The following is a 25,204-nucleotide window of genomic DNA, read 5'->3' as shown; positions in this document are numbered from 1 at the left end:
GTGTGGTTTCATACAATTAGTGATAATTAATGAAGAGAAAGTGAAGACTCGTTTGTATTTCAAATTATCCCATTAGCTCTTGTCATACCCGTGTACACAAAACAGCTTGAGTTCAATTAGTTTTTTGTCACACAAAAGTGATTATAAGCAGTGTGCAACCTGATTCATGAGATAGTGCCTGTCTAATTTCAACAAATGATGTAGAATAGAATAGTATACATTCACTGCAATCCAGTTATAAATTACCCTTTTGCACATCTGCTTGTGGTTTTCAAGATTAATGGCTCCACTGTACCAAAACATGTATATGAAAAGTTCACAATACAAATGTCCTGAGTACTGTTAAGCAAATAATGGTAGACTGAAAATATATGATTGAAACAAAGACAATATATCTGTAGAGAATATTCATATAGGCTACTACATAACTACAAACTCTTATTTATTTTAGAGTTGTATCCTTAACCGATTTTAAAAGTAGCAGAACCAGTGATTTACTTAGACAGAGGCAATCCACTCTGATCTCACTAAGATCAGTTAATTCTGTGTTCACTGCTGGTTTAATTTATTGTTTTCTTTTTTTTTGGGGGGGGGGGGGGTACATAATGCAATCATGGTGAACTGCATGAGTATGTTTCCACAAAAATAACACATATTACTCTTCATACCCATCAATATCTCATTGTCATGGGTGGAAAACGTACTTGGAAATTTACTCTACTTTTATTGGTTCTGCCTAAAGCTGTATACCTAACCACTGAAAGCCTGGATAGCTTTCTGGCAGACACAGTGGGATGGGTGTCTGCACTCATCTCAGTGTGCTTGTACTGGCCTGCTTTTGCTAGGCTGAATAAAACCTAAACAGATGTTGCTGTTAATTACACTGGGTGAGGTGGGGTACACGTGATTTAAATACTTTTATTAATTAGCTCCAATGGAAGTGCAGGGCAAATGAGAGATCGGTAGTGTAAGCTAGTCAAGTGTCAACACTGTCTGTGTCTCTGATCAAAATAATATGGCACATCAAACATGGCACCAGCCACTGTATACTGTGATGAAAGTACATACAAACTTGGCACGCATGTGAGAACCATGCCCACGTTGTTACAGTTGTTTGGGGCATGACATACTGGCTTTCATGCTGAGATCTAAGGCAAATAATCCAAATATATACAAATAATAGGGGGAAACAATGAACTGTAATATAAACAGCTGTAATGTGATTGTAGTGGGTAAATATAAGAAGACTAAACATTAAACTGTGCGAGTGCGTACATGGGAAGAGACCGAGACAGGAACTAGGCCATCTCCGGCCTGTGGCGCAGAGCAGCATGCGCGCGGTAAAATATGTACGCTGTCTGCTCTTTAACGCAGACTCACACATCTCACTCCCGGAGCAGGACGGACACGAGAGGAAGGCCCGGTGGACAAAAAAAATGAAGTGCCATAATGAATCTAAAAGGCATAATTCATTGCCATCAGACATAGTCGAGAGAGAATCACGCTCTGCCGCGCTCTCTGACCACTGGCGGACAGAACAGGGGCGCCGAACACTGCACGCAAGCACAAGAAAACTCGCAATTAGGGCTCTATAGCGTAGCAACCGGCAAATGGCCGTCTCTTTCAATGTCGCCCAGTGAGGTATTTTTTGAAAGCGCAGAAACGTCTTAAATACCCACAGGAGGCACATAGAGAGGAATGAGTTTACACGTAAATGAGACAGAAGGAAAAGAAAAGGGGGGGGGGGGGGGGGCAACGGACACATGCAGGAGAGGGCGAGAGAAGGGGAGAAAAGGAAGCGAGCCCCTGCGCTGGGCTTTGTGAAGGGGAAGGTAAGATAATCAATTAATCCTGGCAGTAATTGGGTGTGGGTGAAGGCGTAATGCTGTAGCCTAATGAAAGTCATCCGTTGCGCACATTCTCGCGAGTCGGCCTGCTGAACCCCCGCCCCTCCCCCCCGCCCCATCATCGGCGGGATCTCAGGTGCTTAGCCATGCAGATCTGTCTGACAGCCCAGTACATCTCTGTCTGCCTAATTGGACAGTATAGAGTTGTTTATGGATATTGAAGACATTTAGGGCTCAGTCGGGGGCTGCTCAAAAAATCATTAGCGGTGGGCCTCTGAAACCGGACTATCTGCTTCTCTCTGCCGACGTCAAGTGCGGCAGTACAAAATGCCCGTCTTTGTCATCTACGCAGAAAGGGGTTTTTTAAATATTCATTGTGCTCCCAGCCAACATTTGAATTTAGGAGTATGTGAAAAGCTTAAGTCGGAACTGTTAAGGCAGTGGTATTCCAATTAGTGGTATTTATAATGCTAGAAAAATTTCATGACAATATCAAATAAGATTTTTCTGTTTGTCAGGAGCAATTTTATTTCCTCAACTTACAAAAATGCAACACAAGGAATTGTGTTGAAGCTTCGGGATATAATTCATATGTTATAAAGAATAAAGAATCTGATTGAAATGACAGCATTATTGTCACAAAAAGGTTAAACCTTCAAGAATCAGAATGCTTTGGTGTGGAATTATTTTATATAAAAAAGACTAATAAAACAATTTTCACTCCTACCAGGCTATTGCAGTGATACCCAAATGCCAAAATTAGAAGGATAAGTGTGAAATAAGCAACTCTTCTCCATTCCTCTCTCACACATTCCAGCTATAGAGCAGGAACCCACTCAAATGCAAACGCTATGTCTGTGTTGCATGCTCGCACACACACACACACACACACACACTCACACACTCACACACACACACACACTCATACACACACACACTCACGTGCGCGCATTACCAAAATGTTGCTACACATCAGTGCCTTTACTTATCACTTTCCCGGTGACATTGAACTTCCCATGCCCTGGACACCGAGACACATCTCTGAACTCATACAATCACTCTTCATCCTTTCTAACAATTTAGTAATGAAGTATTGATTTCCAGATTCTACTCTTATGGATGATATTAGATTTGGTTTGATAAACTGTGTCGAGGCCCCCTAATCTGCACTGTCCCTTTCCCTGCTGTCTGTAAAACAAAGTGCCACTGGAGAGATAATGACCAGGGAACATCGATGAACTCATTTCATCAATTTGTAACACTTGACAATGAAAAAAGGCTCCCATTTTTCACACGCCAATGTCAAAGTTTATTGCTCAGGGTTGGGTCTTATTGGAAGCTCGACATCTTGGCTGTAATTTATCGGCCCCCGCGTGCTGGTTACTTTGAAAGAAAATGTTTGGATACAGTGAGGATATTAGCATTGCACCTGGCCTGGCTGGTTGCATGTGGTCACCAGGGATCCATGCATCACGTCAGCAGATGCAGCAACAACGCAGCAAGGCTGGAGCTGTTTGGCTGTTAGAAGCCTGCGGAGGGAGCTTATGACATGCATAAGTCATGAAGCGATGCTCCATCTTGGTCAAGCAGACTGCTGAAAGAACAAAAAAAATAAATAAAAGTGATGTCTGTGCAAAGGCCAGTAGCAAAGGTCCTTGTTACCAGAGTTAAACAGCAGAAGATGCACAAGCCCTGCATTTAACAGAAGCCATGCCAGATAGGACAATTTCTCAGTGGTTTAAAAGATCTGAGGGCATTTCTTAAGGCATGAGTGATCTATGCATTACACTAAGACTTTTAATGCCTATGTATCCAAGACACCTTGGATAACAACGTTATAAAAGAGCTTATGGTATGAAACAAAAATAAAACCAAAAAGGGTTGTATCTTTGAATTGCCTTTTTTATGATCCTCAGCATGGCAGCCTGAGCATTTCACCCTGTGACTGAGTAAAGAGTCAGGAAGCTGACACCTGATTGGCTAAGGAGGCAGGAAACCGATGGCAGCTCGGACTCTGAAACACCGCACTTTGAGGTAATCCTCGAGCCGGCCCAGCTGACAGACAGCTGAATCTCTTTAGCCTTTGTTCTTTATTTACTACAGCCAGGCTGCTCTGCAGACCGGCACGATTTCATAGGTGAGTGCGCACCCGTCCTGAAGAAGAAGAACAAACGAGCAATAGGGAGAAATAAAGGCTGAAGACAGTGTTTCTGTAGTGTAGATGGATGATATCTCACTCAAACCTCCTGCAGCTCCCTACCCCCATCACCACCTCACCTTCTTCAGATTCAGTAAACCCGGCTCATTTGTCTCCCCGTTACCTGCTTTTCCATACAAACCATTAGCAGAGCTAATGCTGTTACACGGTTGAGGAGTCAAGCGGCGTCAATCTTTTTGTCTTCTTTAAGTGCATTTGTTTTTTGCGGCCGTCCTTCCTCGGAGCTACGGAGGGTTTTTCCCACACTTGGTAGTCTTCAGCCCTGCTTGCGGTAATTTCATTTCCTCTCCCTCGCCCCCCAACCCTCCTGAGAGATCTACATGCATAGTGCTTACCAACTGGATTACCGGCAGGTAAAGACACATAACCCAATTTGCGGCTCCTCGTTTCGGCTGTGTGTAGTATTCAGTGTCAGGGCGCATTAGTCGGTGCAAGGGATTGCTTGGGTGGATGAATGTGGTAGCCACCTTCTTTGCAGCAGAAGGCGGACACGGGGGATGTGCATGCAGATTGCAGGGGTATGAAATGAGTGCTTACCTCTAACCACTGAGTACTCACCGAGCAAGCTGAGGACAATCAGGCAGCCTAAATGCTGCTTCGCTTCCTCCTGCTAGCACACCCTAGTAACTCCATGGGGCTGATTTGCAGCGAGTTCCCCAGTGAAAGAACGGCCATCCACGGGGTTGCTCCTGCAGCTATTTGCCATAGGCAGAGTTGGCCCCACCTCCATAACTACCCACGATGCACTTCGTGCCATCCTATAATGCTCCCTGTACTTCAAAATAAGAGTGGATGAGAGTGCAGCCCTCCCCTCCCCACCGACCCACAATGCACTTCTCTATAATGGAAATCCATGCTGTCCGTCATCTTTTCTAGGTAGGGAGGTCAGCCTCTCCCAAATGAGCAGTACACAAACCTCTGCAGTGATAAAGAATGACCCGGCAAACAGAAATGAGGGAGAGATAAGCACAAGGGCTTGACCCCTGCTCCTCTCCTCCACCCCACGCTCTCTTTCGTCCCTGGGTGAGGAAAGGCCTGGCCGTAGGGCATAAATACAGGAGGGGAGACGACTTCCCACTCTTGTGTGAGGGGGGAGAGACTGAGGGGTAGAGTCATCCGAAATGCAGGAGGCTTTTTAGAACAGGCACTTCTCAACCGCTCCTTGCTCGTCACTCTGAGAACTGCTAGAAAAGGGAGCTGGTTCACAGAGCTGTTCAAACAAATAATGTGGGATGCCTTCTCATCACAACAGGACATAAAGTCTTTGAAAAGGACAGGTGGCATGCTGGAATGAAATGAGTTTAGCTTATAGTTCTATGGAAATATTAGTAATGCACTCAAGTTCTGGAGGACCATGAATGCACTACAGCAAACCTTAAATAATAATAATAATAATAATAATAATAATAATAATAAAGAATAAATAAATAACATATGATAAAAATATTATTTTCTGCCAAACAACCTTCCACAAAACAAAATGCTTTTAAAGCAGAGGATGAGAAATGGCCTTCTGGAAAAGGTGCCGAGTGCCCCCCTGCCTTCGTTTGAAATATTAGGTTGTTAGCAAGCGCCATTATGAAGTGAGAAAGTGTGGCAAGCGGAGAGTGATTCTTTAGCGAGGCGATGCCATGTCTCAGCCATCACAGTCCCAACACACAAGGGCTCCAATGGCACCTGAGGGGGAATCTCATGGCTGTCATCCCAGAAAGCCTCCTGCACTGATGCAGGCCTACCATCTGCTCTACATATGAGATAAAAATGAGAAATTGTCTCCAAAAAAGGCATCTCTCTCTCTCTCTCTCTCTCTCTCTCTCTCTCTCTCTCTCTCTCTAGCAAGCTTCCCTCCTCCCTGCATTAACACGCATATTTAAAAAAACTGTTAGGACAACAGTTAGCTTTTCTTTTTTTTTTTTTTTTTAAATGAAGCTGTACGCAGTGTCACTTATTTTTGCTTATTTTAATCCGACAAGGCGGTGGTGATATCATTTGATGCACACTAGCAGACTTTTCTCTTTCTGCTCCTGCCTCGGCGAGAGCTTGGCAAGTGAGCAGAGCGGAGAGGAAACAGAGGCACGGTACCCTGCCAGCTCTGCCCTTCCTGTAAGTAACCTCTCCCTGCCTTTTGTTTCAGTGTTCGGCGCAAATTATTCCCGGCCCCCACTGAGTCTACACGAAATAGCATTATTTTATGACACAGAGAGAGGAGAAGTGTGTGTGTGTGTGTGTGGTGGTGGGGGGGGGGGGGTTAAGAAGAAGGAGAAAAAAAGGAAATGGGAGATGGGCAAAAGAAAGCGGGAAAAAAGGTCCTTCAGGGAACGTGGTGTAAATGAACTTCCAGGAATGGCACGGGCGAGCAATGAGCCGTGGATAGAGAATATACGCTGCACATCATCGGATAGAGATGCCAGTGGAAATGGCTTCATTGAAGTGTCAGCCCTCATCCATCAATCAATCATCCGCGAGAAACAATAACGGCCGCGGCGATGGGGCGGCTTTTATGGGGCTTACTCATGGGTATCGGCAACAGCACTTAAGCGTGCCTCAGACACAGGCTGAGAGAGCAGTCTGAGGTGTGTGCAGGCCTGTCCCGCAGGCGGGGGGGGGGGGGGGCACACTTAGCAGACATGTGCAGCTGTAAAAAAAAAAAATGAGAGAGAGAGAGCGCGAGAGAGAGAAGTCCCTTTGGCTAAAAAGACTAGTGATGCCTCGCTCCCCTTCATCCATATTTAGTGTTGGATTCGGACAGAGTGTGGGGTCGCAGTGTTTGGGTCTTTGGAATATTTACGGCTGAATGATGGGAGCCAGGCTGAGGGGCAAGGCGCAGGTCCATGGGGCCAGGCAGCAGGGCTGCTCCTCGGACCCCCGTGTACACATGTTGGTTCTTGCTGCGACATCTGAAGGAGGGATATTCTGCCTGTTGTTTATCAGCTTTTCTGATAACCAGCCAAACAAGAGTGACATTCAGCTAAGCCTTCAAAACTGGGCTTTATCTGGAAACCGTGTTATCATTAAACAAACTGAAGTGCCCGAGGGAACATGCTCTTGTTCAATGATAGCCACTCTGGGGTGGGTGGGGGGTGGGAGGGTGTTTCAGATATCTTTCATTGCTGTCCTACCTTACAAAGTAGATTAAGATACTCACTTAAATTATCATGCCATTAGCGGCCTCTGCAAATCGAGGGCACTGCGAGTTTAAGAACAGGCGAATTCTGTAAACGCCACAACGGTCGCTTTTACTGTACGTCTGTCTTTTGATTTCCCCGAACCAAGTCTCTTGATGGCTTCTCGGCAACATGAAACATGACACATCATCCATTATTCTGAATGTGTGCCTCACTATCTTAGCCTACTCCATATGGCCCTGGCCGTCTCCAGACGCCCAAATCCCTTTCCTGAGCCCAGGGGCTATTTTTTTTTAGCGAGAGCCAGTACATCACTCTCCTTTTTCCGAGGGATCCACCGACAACGACAAGCACTCGTGGCAAATGGCCACTTCTCCTCCTGGAAACCTGACGGAGGACTCCGACTGTCAAGACCTCACCCACTCATCAGGTGTTAATTCAAGTTGACAATCTGGAGGCAACAATCAGCAATGAAGGTTTAGCGCTGTGTAATGCAGCCGGCGTTAAGGACGAGCTCACCAAAGATCTGACCTCTTAATGATGAAGGGCAAGCTAGTATGGCAAAGGTCACAACCTGATCAATATAGAGAGGTTTGTTTTAAATAAATAAATAAAATTAAAAACAAAACTTCATATAGAGGACAAGGCATCATATTGGGAGTGGCACATTAGAGAATCTACCTTAAAACTATCTTAAAAATTACTTTCAAATCATTTTCAAATGTTGCCATTTCACAAAATCTTTGTTTGCCATGTTCATAAAATCATAACGTATGATTTTGTGGTAGTGGTAGCTCAGTGGTTAAGGTACTTGGCTTGTAATTGGAAGGTTGGCACTGTTGGGCCCCTGAGCAAGGCCCTTAACCCTGAATTGCTCAAGTTGTACTCAGTCATAACTAAGTCGCTTTGGGTAAAAGCGTCAGCTGAATGCTGTAAATGTAAAATAATGTCTTTGAGGCAGCATTTCAGGATGCAGATGGTGTCATCGTAATATAAACCTTTCATATCTATTGATTGTTTTGCATTTACTACCATTCATTTGTAATTAGCGTTGGATAAGGCCGACTGGCCTAGTTTTCATTGACTTCCTCCAGTAAAAGCTGTTTTCCGGTAGCATACGTTGCGGTCCCTGACGATCACCATCTTGGATTGACAGTCTCAGCAGCAAGTAGAATTTTAATGCATAGATAGACACATACGTGTGCATTGGAGGGAGTTCTCCCAAGAGGATGTCGTATTGGACATTTATCCATGTAGATTGTCTCCACATTCACTCCAATCTACGTAAACCTAGGTTGTGGTACAGCCGAGCGATTGCTAAGGTAGGCGTGAAAGAACCCTTGGAGCTGAAATTGTTCACTAAACTAGCTGCAGAATGAAGGGGGTAGGGAGAAACATCAGCTCTGAAAAGTAAGACAAAAAAAACACAAGTGGTTTAGTGATAGCTGCAAGTCAGTCAGAAACACTTTTACTCAGCACATGTATGACTAGATGAGGTGTTAGCCCAGCACTTCCTCTTAAGTGTGTCAAGTTTTAACTAAAGTTTTCCTTTCGCTGCAGCTCACTCCAAGTAAAATATAATTACAAATAAAATAATATAGGCTGAGTTTGAACTCATAACATCTACAAACAATTCAATACTAGTTAATTGCATCTAAAACTTGTCCGTCACCACAGAAATGTAAAAAACATACAGGGTGTATGCCTCATGACAGATTAGTCCCTGATGGAAGGGGGAATAATCTCGATGAAATAGACCTCTAGCCACAGCAGCACTATTACTGGTGTGGGTCCACAGCGAAAATGCATTTCGCCCCCTAACAACTCCAACTGCACCTCGCATGCGGCCAGTGGTAAAAGCCTCCCTCCCCGATACCACGGGAGGCAATGGGATAACAACAACATGTGCAGCAGCCTCTTGTCGCACATAACTCTAATTAAGATCCAACAGTGTTACTGTTCATTCTGCACGTCACCTGCCGCGAAGGCCATTGTGTGCGGGCTGCCGCGCACGCCGGCGGATGCCTGCGTCAGCGGAAAACTGTCGCCTTCTGGAGCGAATAAAGTGGGACTCCGGCGAAATAAATCTCTATTCCTCAGGGTGCGACCCCAGGCACAAAATGGCCTCTACTGCCTTCACAGCAAACAAGGTGGAGAGACAAAACACACACACACCAAAAAATAAATAAATAAAATTAAAATAAAAAAAATAAACCCAAAACAGCAGTTAACCACTAATAGGACTCTGCACCAACGACATACATTAGCACTCAAGAGGAAAATGTTTTCCAATGTGCATCATAATGCACTGAGACATTTCAGGTCTTGTGTTCATCATGCTGCATTGTGTTTATCGGGCTGCATTAGCCATTGCGCTGGATGTGCGGGAGGGAAGCACAGCAGGAACACAGAAGCAGGGGAGATCTGAGAGCTTCAGGAGTGTTGGCTTATTTGCCTTGTTAAAATTCTGTTACTTACCAGCACAAGTGATGGAACTCAAGCACCAGTATGGATAACACTGAGGCCTCTAATTCTAAATCAATGGTTTATAGGAATTTTACAGGGACCCAAAACATTAACGAATGAACCATCTGTGTCTGTAGCATTTAGTGGATGCAGCAGACCTACAGTGGGGAGAATACAAATAAACAGAGGAAGAGAGCAAAAAAAAAAAAAAAAAAAAAAAAAAAAAAAAAAAAAGTCTAAACCTCAACTTGATAAAATCACATTTTAGACATAAAACCCTTGAGCAAGAATCGAGAGGCGGAAGTGTACAACAGCGTCATCACTGATGGTGGGGGAGTTGGCAAAAGCCAAACATAGGAGGCAGAATTCGAGCTTCCATTGCCCTGCTGGCGAGTCATGGCGAGGCTGCCCCAGTCTTGGAGGCTGCCAGGGTGATGTTAAGTGAAATGCTCATTCTGTGTTTGTGATTATCGAGGCCCATGGGCGATATGCACTAATGTGAGCTAATGCAATAGATTACACAGCGAAGGCCCTAGGGAGACGACAGCCAGCAGATGTGCTACGGTTTCAAAAAAAGAAGAAAGAACGGAATGGGGGTCTCTGAGGAGTGTTTAATGTGCCGAAGACTGTCCCTTATAATTTGCTGTTGTCGAAATGCACCATTGTGATGTGCTCTGCCACAAGCATCAGATCAGCCACGCCTGACACACGGGCGTTCGCAGCAAACCACCATTCCTTTAAATGACACTACAAATACAATAAAAAAAAAAAAATTGTGTCAATGACCAAATGTTTAACAAAGATCTTTTTGCTTTAATAACATGTGGCTTTGTAATGGTCTGCTGTCTAAAGCTCAGATTTCCAGTAGGGCATCTCAGGGTATGCCACACGGTGTCCACTGTGTTGGCAAAGTATGACATCTAGTGGACACATAATGCCATTACATTGAACTTGACCAAGTAAGTTCAGGGTTCCCATTCAAAGTCAAATGTCAAATTCCCTGACCATCAGTGACTACAAAGCTGAATTTCCATGACACATAATGAATGGAAAAACAGGCCACCTTTCTTAAATAGGCACAGAAAATACAAGTATCCATCACATCCACTACAGAACATTTCCCAATACAGGAAGCACATGGAAATATAACATTTTGATAAACAGCAACCACAAATTAAAGACAAATACAAAATCCCTCTGATATTCCAACACTTGACACCAAAAAATGATAAAATCCCTTGACCTTCTATGTATGGAATAGACTTTAAAATTCCATGACAAGTGGGAACCCTGTAGCGTCCTACGGAGCTCAATATGTAGTTTTCTTCAGTTAATACTCAGTCACTTCAAGATACCATTTGTACAAAAGTAGCAAAATTACTGATTCACATTCAAAAATACTTCAACTCCAACATTAGTTTATTGTTCCAGTAACAAGCATCAATAACCAGTTTCCAGTGCCAATATTATCCCCAATTTTATCAGATGTTGTCGACCAACATGGGAGAAATGCATCCAGCCTTGTTTATTAATTGGCTGGCCCGGTCATGAGCCTGAATTGCAGCTATTGGCCCCACCCCTGCAATTCTTACCAGCGCTTTTACTACAAATGACCTTCAGGGCATTGATGTAATTAGAGTCTGGAGCTGAATGACACCGATGCTGCATGGGGCTCATAACGGCCCGAGTAGCAGGTCAGTTCAGGTTACATCTTACTGCTTAAGTTTGCCGTGTGAGGGCAAGACTCTGCAACCGATCCAAGTTTAACGAGTAGTAATAACAGCTTCAGTCTCAAGCTCGGTGAAATACTTATGATGAATCTCAGCCACAACGACTCAGCTATGCCCAGTAAAGGGTTAAGCACAAGCTGCCAGCGTGGTTTTTTGTTTTTTGGTAAGTGTACATCAGAATTGCATGAAAAAAAGTAGTTGATCTACAAAGAGGCATCAGTTATATGCCACATCGCTAGATCAAAAAAAGAAAGGGGCAATGACTGAAATTGAATGCTATGAAATAATTCAGTGATGTAAAGAGTTACTGACAGGTGTTTCCATGACTGCAATATTATTAAATGCCAGTTCAGTGTGCTAGAGTTACTGACTGGTCTGTCACTGTAGTTTTTTTTCAGCTCCTGAAGGCTTGATTCTTGATTCTGAGTCCACCACAACCCTACTGCGATACAAATCTAAACAACATTAATTCGAAAGGCTAATGATTGATCAAACAAAACCACAGAAAACACTTTAAAAACATTTAAGAATTCAAAATGTCAATTTTTTTTTTTAAGAAAAAAATAATTAAAAAAAAAGTAGAATTGGAACTGGCCGTCCCAATAAGGTGAATTCTAGTTTCATACAGTTCTAAAAGAAGAAAAGCTACTTTAGGTTTAAATGTGGCAAGTTGTTCAGTGACCCTCAAGAGAAATAACACTTAAAAAGGGTCAAAAGAAACTCCAAACCAAAGATAGCAATCAAACCATGAAACCAAACCGTGCAGAAGTCTACATTTATATCGAGGTGAAAAATTTAAAACGGGCAAACAAAAGTCCATTGTTTTTAGAACATATAATAAACCACGTTTACTAACAAGTCAAAGGTTTGAAGAATATGTAATTTATAACTAGTGCATAATACTGCCATTTTCCATAAAATATTCATTTGGAAAACTTCAAAAGACCAAATTCAAAATCTTTACTAATACACACAATTGCTTTATTTTGCAATTGAACAACCTGTAATACACTGGGCCTCATGAAAGCGTAGTTATAAAGTTAGTGAACCAAACAGGAAGTGGGCAAAGTCCAGACTGTACTCTCCAACACTGAGTGCAGGTGTGTTGCTGCATTTCTCTCTATACAGTTATTCCTGCAAGCCTGAAAAATAATTCGTCTCCTGTTGCCTGGTGCACACTTGCGTGAGGCCTTTTCTCTGCAGTGCGTAGTGCACGCATAACTACCACTGAGGACCATCGCCACAAATGATCTCACAAGGGAAACAAACAAAACATAAAATGATGAAAGTGCAGGAAGAGAAAACTAACCAGAGGGTGGGACAAAAATATATATATACACACATACATACATATACATATATATATACATACACATATATACATATATACATATATATATATATACACATATATACACATATACACACACACACACACACACACACACACACACACACCCCCACACACCTCAGTGTTACCTACATCTGTCAAATGCAGATACGCAAACAAACTGTTATTAAAATGCCTTACAGATGAGAGAATACAATACTGAGAAAAAACAGAGGCTACACAAATCAGCCAAATGTACATGATTAGTTATTGTGCACCACTAGAGGCCAGTACATTTAGGTGTCACCAGTCAGCTCACTCTTGTTCACACAGTTGGCAAATTGGGAAGAAAAATAAATGTCCACGTTGTCTTCCAACGAAAGAGAGGGGGGAAGAAAAAAAAAAGAAAAAAAAAAACAGTTCAAGTTTACATCAGGAGGAGTTTCTGACGCAAGTCACGCCAGCCCCTTAAATACAAGCAAATAAGTTAACAATCTGATGCCTGACTCCGCACAGCCATAAGGGAAGTGGAGAAGGTAGTTTCTGAAAAGCAGAGCACAAACAGCTCAGTAGATAAGTCACCATCATATTCTCCAGGAATGCCACAACCACCATATCCAGTATCATTTCCATACACATGCATCTACTAATCAGAACAAGCAAAAAACACTTGCCAGAAAATAAATATGCATCCTCGAATCGATGCTGCACAAAATAAGGATATAACACAAAACATTCAGTTCTGTGAAGGCATAACATCTAAACTAAACAAAAACCGGGGGAGGGAGAGGCGCTTCACACAGAATTGGCCTACCGCACAACTAAAGGTGAGACTAAGTCACAGTTACAGTTCATCAGCCCTGAGAATGGCAGGTCTGGGTTTGTCACAGTGTAGTTTTCATGCAGTGCCTGTATTTCTTGTCCCAATACAAAAAGAAAACAAAAAACAAACAAAATCCCCAAAACAAACAAACAAACAAACAAAAATTACACAGTACGTCACAGTTGTTTCGTGGGTCTCAGGTTTTGAGACAAAGACACAGCAGCTTTAAATTGGCAACACTGGGACAAAGCAAACTTTGCACTGAGAAAAACAAGAAGCTGCATGGTGTAAAGCAACACCTCCCCCCCCAAACACAGCATGAGCAGAAATGTCTTAATATCGACAAAAACAACCTTTATGGGCTGAACATGGGTGAAGTCCCCTAGTTGATTTGGTCTATGTAACAGTGTCCAGATCAAGTATCAGAGGCACTTGGTAGGCATTTGGGGGCAATCAAAGAAATGCCCCGCAGGATTTGATTTTGAAAGCAGTTGATTTGAAAGCCATACAGAGTAAGCAGGAGTGTACTGAACGTTGTGTTTTTGGAGTAAGTGCAGTACACACTGTAAGATGCTGACAATACAACATGAGGACACATGAAAACACTGTTCAAGGCCTGATCCCAAGGTTACGCTGCCTCTTGGTCAAGGTTTCAGATAGCACTTTTAGCACTCCAATACGCCCTTTAGTAATGTTTTGAAGTAGTGTCTGAAGTTTAAATGTAGAATCGTACATCCCAGCTGGTCATTAACTTAAACTTTTCTCCTGGTTGTAGACTCCATGGTCCGTTGGAGCGGACGTGGTGGTGTCGTCTACTTACTTGAGCCTGAGAAAGAAGTAAATATTAGCGCTTGTATCTTGAGGGCGTGGCCTGCACTTATGTCGTCAGCCAATGACAGCTTACCATGGGTAGGTTCTAAGAGCTGGCGTCGGGAGGCAGGCTGGGGTGGCTCCTCCTCTGAGCGATGCTGCTGGAGTAGCGAGGGTAGAGTGGCAGCCTGCACCCTAGAGAGAGGAGAATGGTCGCAGGTCTGTTAACAACACAGGAGCACCGCCATGTTTATCAACAGACATGCCCAAGTTAACCAAAGAAAGCATAATCTATGGCCAGGCCAGTAAGCGTAAATGGCTACTGATTGATACCAACGTCACCATGTCTGTTCTGAGAAGTAACAGTGCACAGTGTTCTTTAGAAATAAGTTAGTGATTACATGAAGTTGAGAACGGTGAGGGTGAAAATAAAGGGAACGTTTGGCAAACAATTAAGGTCCAGACAAACACACGCAAACGCCCCTCAACAAGCAGGTCACTGACATTACTCTGAAACCCCATTTAACTCAACTGTTCCTCTGTAATGGCACAATGACAGTGGCATACCTTTTCATTACATTTTAATTCCTGACAAAGGCTGTAGTAATACTAATCTCCAGAAACAGAGAGGAAAAGAAAACATTGCAAAAATTCCTCACAAGTGAGAACTAGTCCACTTATTCTGAGGTTTGCCCTTACCAGTAGTGGCCGGGTTTGCAGCAGCGTGCCCGGCAGCCTGAGCGGAGGGCTGGTAGAGCGAGGCCAGGTCGCTGGGCGTGTAGTTGCGCAGGAGATGGATCACATTCCAGTCCACATCCACGTTGCTGTCAGGCACTGCGGAAGGCCCACGGACCGGAGCCAGGGGCACGCTGCCCTGGAGCATGCCCTTCACACTCCGGCCCGGGGGCACCAACCTGCCCGGCTCGTCGCCAAGCCGCCCAGCACCCTGCAGGGCTTCCGAGTGCCTCGCCCTCTTACTGGACGGCCCACCCACATCTGCTTGTGTCAGATTCCTGAAGCGGTCTGACAGGCAAAGCCTGGATGCGTCCGGGGGCCAGATTGCACCGTTCTGGGCAGTGCTGGGCCTGTCAGCGACTGTGGGTGCGACAAACTTCCGGCCCGAATCTGGTGGTGGTTCCTGGAACCTGGGCAAGAGACCTGGTGCCTCAGCGGGACGGCTTCTCTGGGCCGTGTGCTGGTGGTCTTTCCACGGCTCCTTCACCGCATGCAGGGGAGGTCTGGGTGGATGGGCCTTCTCGATGGGCCTTGCCGCCTGGGGCGGTGGGGATTTGGTCCGACGCGGGTGCTTCCTGTTGACATTGGGCAGGGGGCTGACGTCTTTCCCGTCGAGGGCTGGAGGACAGCCCGTGTAGCGCTTGGGCTTGACGGGAGGCCTGTAGGCATTCTTTTTCATGTCCAGCTTCTCCGTGTGGGTTATTTTCCTGTGCATTAGCAGGACTTCAGGGTAGAGGGTTTCAAAGGAACAGGACACGCACGAGTTGGTCAGCAACATGGCCCTGGGGACTGAGGTAGCGGAGACGGATGAAGATACTTTGAGAGAGAGGTTGAGGGGCGCCTCAGCCGCCTCTCTGCCCATGGCCTTCAGGGGACATTTGGTGAGCACCTCGCTTGGGGGCGTGAAAGGAGATGTGGCAGACGTATTCCCACACTCTTCTTTAAGGCAGGCGACAGGGCTGCTAGTAGCAACGTCCGGCTGGCTAGCCCCCGGCTCATGCTTGACGCCGGCAGAGACGGAGGGGGGGGCAGGCACCTGTTTAGAATGTTTTGGGACTTGCTTGTCATCCATGTTCCTGGGAGACTCGCAGCCCTTTCTGAGGCTAGCGGTGGGTGCCGTCACAGGGATGTTGGGGATATCGGTGTAAGGCTTGTCCTTGTGACGCCTGTCCAGATGATACCTCAAAGAGGTTTTCTGTGCCGCAGCATAGTCACAGTATTTACATTTGTAAGGCTTTTCACCTAAAGAGATGTGGAGGCGAGACAGTTAGTACTGGCCACACAGCAACAGTAACAACAGTAAAAATGTCACCGGAGACATTTTTTATATTATTCTAAATTATTCCTATTTCCAAAAAAACTTTAACAAAAGAAAGCAGTGTTTCAGTCTAGTTGTTTGGGTTTTTTCCAACTACATTTTCAACATCATTTAACATTTATTTTTTTTAAAAGCCAAAAATAAAAAATCATGCAAAAAAAATCTTAGATACAATACCTGTATGCGTCCTGAGATGAATATTGAGGTAATAGTTGGAACGGAAAGTCTTGCCACAGTAACAGCATTTCCTTGGTGCAAGAATTTTCAGCTTCATTTTATTTGAGCTTTCCTCACCTTTATCTGCCAATAAAGTACCAGCAAAGTACACTTACAACATTTTCAACAGACAGACTTGTGTGCTGGTAACGGAAGTTAAAGCAAATAAATCATTTGAGGACAAGGAAAATGAAAAACAGAACAGACAGTACAGCCATTTTTGCTGAGTGATGAATTTTTAAACAACCAGGAGAGGGAGCTGGTGAAAACTACCCCAACACTTCTTAACCAAAAAGATATGAAAGAGGTTATTGCAAACAGAAAGTGACAGAATCTAAGTATTGCAACACTCTTTCTTAAAGTAAGCAGACTTCCTCTATTGTTAATAATTATACATTTTTCATGAACCTCGGGGGGCCTTTACAATATATTCTGACACTGCAACCATTTATCCTGATGGATCAGACCTAGCCTTGTCTAAACATGTGGCTCTGTCTATAAAAAAAATAAATAAATAGATCGATCTTTCACATCGATGTTACCTGAATGAAAGGTTTCTCCAGGCGCCCCATCTTCAGAGCCATCCTCTGATCCCTCTTCCATTCGATCCAATGATGGGCTGCCTGCCGAGCCAACGCTGGAGGCCCTACCATCCACGGGCGTGGTTGGGCTCTCGGCTCCGCCCCTCTCTCGCTTGTGAACCCTGGAATGCAGAACCAGCTGATGATAGGTCCTGAAAGTCTTCCCACACTCTTCACAGTCAGTAGGCTTGTCTTTGCGTATCAGGCTCTTCTGCTCAGGCAACGGTGAAGGGGTCTCCACGCCGGGGAGCTTGGGCTTCAGCTCGCTCCTGAGGCCCCTCCGCACCGGCCTGTCACCACCACTTGAATCCCAGATGGCCCCAAGCTCTTCTTTGTCAGAGCCTGACTCCTCGTTGTCAGAGTTGGAGTCAGCGTTGAGCTCTTTGCTTAGGTTAGGGCCAACGGTGATCTTGCCTCGGGTGGCCAGCTGCCAGGCCTGGTAGGTGTTGAAAGGGTCAAGTTGGGAAATCCAGCGGCCATTCCCCTCGCTGTGCTCCATGGAGGTTGGCCGCAGCTGGAGGCAGTGCAGGAAGCCCTCCTGGGAGGCCGGAGTCTCCATGGCGGGATGGCCATTAGCAGGGCTGCCCTCGTCTGCCTCCAGCTCTCGACTGTGGACTTTGCTGTGCTCAGCCAGAGCCTCTTTGTCGATGAAGAAGAAGCCACATACCATGCACATTCTGTACAGACTGACAGCAGGCGGCGGCAGCTGATCTTGGACGACGTCGTTTATGGTGATGGGCACCTCAAGGTCTTGGCCTTTGTTCTTGGTCCCTGACTTCCCATGGGTTCTCATGTGATTCTTCAAAAACCAGGGCTCCTTGAAGCGGCGGCCGCACAAGCCACAGCAGTAGGTGAAGGAGTCCTTGTGTTTCCTCATGTGAGCCTCAAGCTCAGCTACGTCCTGGGTGGCCTGACCGCACACCACGCAGCACAGCTCTTCCTCAGGCTCGGTGGGCAGGCATGCCTTGGTGTGGGCCCTCTCTCCTGGAGTCAAGAACTCAGCCTCCACCCGGAGCACTGCAGGGGCATGGAACGTGGTGGGGTGCCGCGTGAGGAGGTGTGGCCCGAGCTCCTCCTCACACTGGAAGGTCTCCTCGCAAAACATGCATCCCAGGGACACACCACCGAGCACATCAGTCTTCTCCACCAAGCTGATGTGCGGGGTCATGCTGGAACCAGAACCAGGCATAGTTGCACTGCTGTGGTGGAGGATATCATGGCCTATCCCATCAGGACTTTCAATATATGGAATCAATGTGTGGGTGGGCATGTCAGTCTTTATTAAACACCCTGGGGTTTTTAGTAAATGCGTATTGAGTCTATAGGCACTATCACTCTCACTACTGTAAGAAAGTTCCAGAAGGATACAGTCAGGATTACTCTTTAGCCTTAGCACTTTAGAAGAATTCTGAGAGTTTTCAAAAGAACATCCCAAAAAATGTATCCTTAGAGCTTCAAGTCATGACGAACTACACAAACTACATAAGTAGTTGGGGCTTGCCACTGGTAGGCGTTTACAAGTGAAATCTCTTCAGATATCTTGTGATTCACAAAAAGGAATTATGTCTTGACAGGCAAAACCTGAAATGAAAGAGGCAGAATGTCAGGTGTGGCTTCTTGTGAAGAAAACAATTCACTGAGCTTGAACCATTAATTATAAACAAAAATGTTCATGTCAAGACTGTAACAAGAAAAGTGACACAAAAGTATGCATTGACAGTAACATAATATGTAACATGATGTGAGCCCAAAAGAAAATTTCCAAATATAATTTATACAATACATCTTTTATGTTGTTATGATAGGTCTAGTATTGCTGATGGAAAAAAAATAAGTGCTAGGTGTTACATTTCTTATTAAACTTTCATGCATTTTAAACAGAAATAAATGGTAAAGCAAATGTTCCTACAACCTCACACTCCCTAAGCAGAAATGCTCTGACATGGCAAAAGCCACTGCGAAAAACCCAGAATTGCATTTACCCAGTCATTTAATGTTCTGCATACCAAGAGTAGTATAGTCATTTGATCCAAATGTACAATAATTGACACCTAAAACAACCACATGTGGGTGTGTGTGCGTGTGTAATATATCACACACACACACAGACTTATATTTCCCCATTTCCCTCTAGCATATTTTCCCAAAATGGTAAACCAGCTCCAGTGAATGGAATGTGGAATGTTCTGTCCAACTTTGGCTAATACAATACCAATCCATGACACGCCTGTACAACCAAGTAGCAAGTGCAGTCACAGCATTCTAGGCATCTACTTTCACATCTACAACTGACAAGAAATAAAATCACACTAGACTTTTTCACTAGCATTAAAATGACTCAGGGGGGGGAAACACCATTTTCCTTCCAAAGTATTAACACAAACCACAAATCTATCTTAATTTGAAGAAGTTCAACTGAAATTTCCAATAGAGAAGGAAATTCCTATACTAAAACTCCAAACAACCAAAAATACTCTTCAAATCTTCATGCACAGATCAAACAGGCTGTGACTGTAATATTGCTCATGAAAAAGTGGAATAAGGAAGCTTCAACAATCAGTTATTGAATCACCACTCTTGGGGAAAAAAACAAAACAAAACAAGAAAAGGTCACATATCTGTGCACTTTCGAATTAAATAAATATGGCTCGCACGTAGTACAAAAACCTAAGCAATGAGAATTAGTAAATGTTTTAAGTATATGCTAATCAGTATGACTCATTTTCATGCAAAATTCATCATTATGGAACTCCATTCATTGTAAGATGCTATTCTTCAAACCACAAGTAATTCATCAATCAACTATATATTTGCAATCCACATAACCGTACCCCGCATGCCTAAATCATTATTTTAAGCCCTTTTAATCATTTTAATGTTTATTTTAATGTCTTGTTAAAAGCAACGACTATGGGCTTTATAGCGTTTTGTTTATTTCGTTGTCATCCTTAGTAGTGATAAAGGGGAACTCGAACAGATTAGGATGCTTTAATTTTGTCGGTTGGCATGCCGAAGAATCAGCCACGGACCAGCTGTTGCTCGTCTTACTCATTCTTTTGTTACCATGCGGCGGATACAAAAGACCTGCGTAGTAGCAACAATGCCACCCAAGTTCATCAATAGTTATTAGTAGGCTTCAGAATTAGGGGGATTCAAGCTAAAGCGCTCAAATTTATTAGTTACACTTGTCAAATACCAGGTCTGCGTGGTGCCACTCTGTGTGTAAAGAAACGAACCTGCTTTCTGTGTAAAGCAGAAACCTGCACGTGTTAAATAAACGTTAACGCTGAACAGCGTATTCTGCAAAGAAACTTTAAAAGGCTGAGTCCCCGCCCTTTGAACAAACGAAGCGAGTAAGCCTCGACCAGCTACTCGAAAGAACGAGAAGAACCTTCAATCTTGTAGCTAGTATTAAACGTAGGGTAACTGCTGATGAAAGAGAATCATGAGCCGATTAACGTGTAGTGTCGTAATTTGGCGAGCCTCTCGTTTTCGTATGCTTAAATTGAAGCTACTTATAAACTACTAAAATGTTTCTAGCGATGCATTATTTTACATACAAAATATTTAATAAAGGAATAAAGCGATATATATATATATATATATATATATATATATATATATATATATATATATATTACATATATATATATATATATATATATATATATATATATATATATATATATATATATATATTTGGGGGAAAAGCATTTAGAGCTGAAATGGTGGCGACAGACCGAATTGGAGGAACTGTTAAAGGCTGTATGACTGTGGTTTGTGCAGATAACACAAACACGATGCCACGCTTCAAAAAAAAAAGAAAAAGAGTAACAAACCAAACTCACATTATGGTAACAATCTCGCTAGTTAGCTAGCTAGCTAACTAACTCACTAAACCAAGTCTGGAAGCATGTATGTGGCCATAATTTCCTGACACGTGATTATTTTTAACCTGATCAGCATCTCCAACTGCTTTATACCCTTACAGAATAGGGCTCATTCGCTAATACTGTGAACGAGCGACCCTTAAATCATAAACCACAAGTGTAGCTATGCTACACTGCGGGTGCAGAAAATTTATCAAATTATCTTTAATAAATGTAGCTGTTGTAATGATTAGCTAGATCTAGTTTCTTTTTTTGGTAAAATAAATGTATCACTCGATTAGCCAACTACATGTTACATTATCAAATTAACTTCATAGTTTACGTATTCGATAGCTATTGTTATTTAGTCTTATTGTGTAACGATGACTTATTTTACTAGATTAGCTAGCTAGCTAGCTACATTATTTGTATCGCATACAGAATCCAACCATTGTTAAATAATACATTATATCTGCAACATATCAGGAGCTATAGCTAGCTGTTAGCCATCTCAAATTCATCTTAGATTGTTAGGCAATAGTCGCCATTGGTGAAATTGTTGACAGAATTATACTACCGAGAGAAAGATATAATTTCAAATTAACCAACTTACTAAAACTTGGCCACTAGCAGAACTTAGCTAGGCTCAGCTAACAAACGTTAGCTGGCTGTTTGTCACAGGTTAGTTTCAATTCACGATTCCTTAGGGTGAAGAGCAGCATCAACTGTCTACCATGCAGTTCCTGGGTTAACTTGTTAAACAAGATAGTAAGTTTTCTAGCCATCACATTCACTTTCCATAGTAAACATATTACCGAAGAACTGACAAAACTTATTAAGAGTCAGATAGTCAGCTAAAACTTTATTATGAAGTTAAAGATTTTTATAATATTAGCCATCTAATAGTTTAAGTAATAGCTACAGAAAAAAAGGAACTCACCAATACCTACCAATATGTTCACTCATTCGTCAGGTATTCTCAGTCTGTTATAGAACTCAGAATTATTAGGCTATACTTAGAAAGATATTTATATCAGACTTAAATATATATTACTTCTTAGGATAAATTGGAGCTCAGATTAGCAGTGTTAGCCAATTGTTAGCCGGCCAAAAAGCTTGCTTCAATGTTTGCAAATCTCTCACTATGCAGCTGTTGCGTTCTGAGGCGCGTTCTCCCATGGAACGTCACGGCGCGCTCACATAGAGGGCACCTCAGATCACGTGGTCAGCAAACTATTCTTCAACAAAACTAGTTTATTATTCTCAACGATGTCACGTTTCATTGTTCTACAAGTGTTTGTATACGAAATGTATGACCATAAGACATCGACACAGACGTTGCTTAGTTTACATACTTAGTCTAAAGAGGAAGCTCCTTTTGATTAATTTTCACAATCAGATTTTCCCTTCATTTGCACTAGACAAAACGAGTGGAATACGACGACCAATAGTTATAATATTGTCAAGTGCTTTGAATGTGTCCAAGTTTCTCGACCTAATTTGAGCACCAAACTCATAAGTTATGTATGGTATATTCGCGTAGCCTTCTTGGTAAGGTTGAAATGAAAACTATCAATTATCCTGTCGTTATTGCACTAATATCATTTGCTACGGAAGGAATAGTCTGTGGGAGTATTCGCCGAGTACAGTCTCATGCTTTGTTATTTTGTGACACATCTGATAAAGTTTGCGTCGTCATCGTTCAGCAACAGTCCGATCGACTCACGAAGCAGCAGGAAACCGGGTGTTGTTTGCAAGAACAGTGACTGATGCCTAACATGTCTCCTTCAACGGGCTCCTCCGTTCACCAATCCTGCACACACCATGTGGGGTTGGGGGAGGGGGGAAGACAGAGGTGTAACAGTCCTATGCAAACAATTAAAAGGCTCTGCGGCTCTGCCATAGGTTTCTTTGTCATTTCTGCCTGTTACAGCTTTTATAGCTTTTTACACACACACACACACACACATATATATATGTGTGTGTGTGTGTGTGTGTGTGTGTGTAAAAAGCTATAAAAGCTATATATATATATATATATATATATATATATATATATATATATATATGTGTGTGTGTGTGTGTGTGTGTGTGTGTGTGTGTGTGTGTGTGTGTATATATATATATATATATATATATATATATGTCTCAATTTCTATCTCTAAAGGTTTAAAGATAGAAAGTTTATTTGTTCAGATGTTTAACATACTGGGGAGCTAGTTGAGGTATTATAACTACCCTACTGTAATATTTAACATAAGCAAAAATAATTAGGAATTTGTAACTAATGACTTATGATAGGCTGCAATTCATAACCAATTAGCCTATTTTTTTTCATATAAAAAGTGAGGTTTTTATGTGCAGAAATTGTTACCTCTGTGTAAACTGAAACTTCAAGTTTGAAAATGTTTTGAGCACACAGAGGCAACGATTTTGAAACAGTTAGCTACTGTTGCGAAAACTGAGAGTTTAAAATAAAGGCTCTGCCTGTTACTCCCTAGTTTGTGTTGTTTACATTATAGATGTAGTACAAATTGACCTATAAACCTTCTCTTCCTTTACCATGTAACATAGCAGTGTTGTTTTTCACTCAGAAAACATACCTGGTTGGCCTAGTCTTTTACCAAAAATCACCTTTCTTTCTCTCCTGAACATTCTGCAAGTGAATGAAAGTGCAGGTCCCTCCCCCCTCCCCCATGGAGATGAAGCTTTTTGGAATCTCCCTAAGGCCCTTTCTTCATTTCACTATTGTTCTATAAGGATTGTTCAGATGGAATAAAACAGGGTTATTTTTTTCCCCTTTTATCTTAATGTCCAGCTAAGCTAATAACTAATACTTTGTTTTATGTAACCTCATACTTGTACAATTATATATCATACAATATGCAATAAACCTTAGTTTTTTTATGCGTCTTATGTGTAAAGTACTGTTAAACAGATTTTCGGTATATGAACCCTAGTGTTCTGCCAAAATGCTTAAGTGAAACAACTGTTGCTCATTATCTAAGAAAAACATCATGACTATGGTATAGGTGGGGTTTCATTTACATTTGGAAAACAGCATGAGGGAAAATAACTGAGCCAATAACATGCGCAAAGTTCAGAATCTAGAGATAAGGGATGCTTGATATTTGTCTAAAGTTTGCACATTATGAATTCAACTGTACTTAAAACATGAAAAAGTATAAAGAAAAACAATATAATGAGAAGTCTTGACATAAATAGAGTACTTCACTATGAGTATTACTAGCATACTCATTACTATGTCCTTTAAACAAAAAGGAACTTATTTATGCTCATGTTTCCCATCCTGACACTGGAAATCCTTTATGCTGGGTAATATGGTATTTCTCTTTGCAAGTAAAACTTGCCTTTATTTTCTAGCTACAGTAATTCCATTGAAGAGCATCCAGACTGAGATGCACTGTTTTGTTCTTGTTCTTGTTTTTTTCCCCCGTCTCTATTCATCACTTCTTTAAACCCTGGCTTATACAAGATAATGTTTCACTGGCGAGTTTCCTCCAAGAAAGAGGAAGAAAGAAGGAGCTCTCAGTTGAACACCACACAGCTGCCTGGGAGGAGACACACCGAACAAATCCACATCAGCCTGTGTTAGTCAACAGGCTGCCAAACACACCAGATATCTGGCTGCACACCACCCACTCAACATCCTTCTGCTTTAATGCGTTTAATGAGGGCCAAAGAAAACTCAAGCACTTAAGCATAATTTTATGAAGTCAAGTGCATTTTGCTGCTTAAGATCATAAATATAAAAGAATAAAGAATAAAGGAAGGTGCACCATATACATTTGTATGAAATGTAATGGAATATACAGAGATTTGACTTCATAACCATAAACCATAAGCTTGATAACCTTTTGATTTTTTTTTTTTTTCCATATATCAGTGAATCACCTAAATGTTATTATGGTGATTCACATCCTCAACCTTGCTCTGTGTATAATGGCATAACATGGAGGTGTTGCCACCTCTTTTACCTGTAGCATGACACAATTCATTATTTAGGAGTTCAATTATCTTGTGCCTGTCTGCCTGTCTGTCTGTCTGTCTATCTACCTAAATACATATATAAGAAGATTCCTGGTGAGTATCTGCAGTGTTTTGTAATAAGAGAT

General features: G+C 42.6%; 1 protein-coding gene across 3 annotated transcripts; it reads right to left on the bottom strand.

Annotated features, from left to right (window-relative positions):
- Nucleotides 1-12,814: 12,814 nt before the first annotated feature.
- Nucleotides 12,815-22,198, bottom strand: znf217 (zinc finger protein 217). 3 transcript variants are annotated; one of them, XM_027008276.2, is made up of 6 exons: nucleotides 22,009-22,198; nucleotides 17,161-18,780; nucleotides 16,580-16,702; nucleotides 15,049-16,326; nucleotides 14,444-14,544; nucleotides 12,815-14,365 (listed from the first exon to the last, which is right to left on the bottom strand). In XM_027008276.2, exons 2-5 carry the CDS (start codon nucleotides 18,467-18,469, stop codon nucleotides 14,456-14,458), a joined length of 2,799 nt encoding a protein of 932 aa, XP_026864077.2. In that variant the 5' UTR covers nucleotides 18,470-18,780; nucleotides 22,009-22,198; the 3' UTR covers nucleotides 12,815-14,365; nucleotides 14,444-14,455. The 3 variants fall into 3 exon arrangements, with proteins under 3 accessions (XP_026864077.2, XP_035377046.1, XP_035377047.1); XM_035521153.1 differs by having other exon boundaries at nucleotides 22,019-22,198; XM_035521154.1 differs by lacking the exon at nucleotides 22,009-22,198 and adding an exon at nucleotides 21,682-21,724.
- Between the last annotated feature and the right edge of the window lie 3,006 nt (nucleotides 22,199-25,204).

This window comes from Electrophorus electricus, chromosome 22, assembly GCF_013358815.1.
Source record: "Electrophorus electricus isolate fEleEle1 chromosome 22, fEleEle1.pri, whole genome shotgun sequence".
NCBI classification, from domain to species: domain Eukaryota; kingdom Metazoa; phylum Chordata; class Actinopteri; order Gymnotiformes; family Gymnotidae; genus Electrophorus; species Electrophorus electricus.
This window is presented reverse-complemented; position numbering and strand designations above follow the sequence as displayed.

Coding starts and splice junctions, on each gene's coding strand:
- znf217 (XM_027008276.2), bottom strand. CDS start 18,469: ATGCCCACCCACACATTGATTCCATATATTGAAAGTCCTGATGGGATA. Junction 16,703..17,160: donor TGGAGAAACCTTTCATTCAG/GTAACATCGATG, acceptor CTTTATTGGCAG/ATAAAGGTGAGGAAAGCTCA. Junction 14,545..15,048: donor TGCAAACCCGGCCACTACTG/GTAAGGGCAAAC, acceptor TCCTCTCTCTAG/GGTGCAGGCTGCCACTCTAC.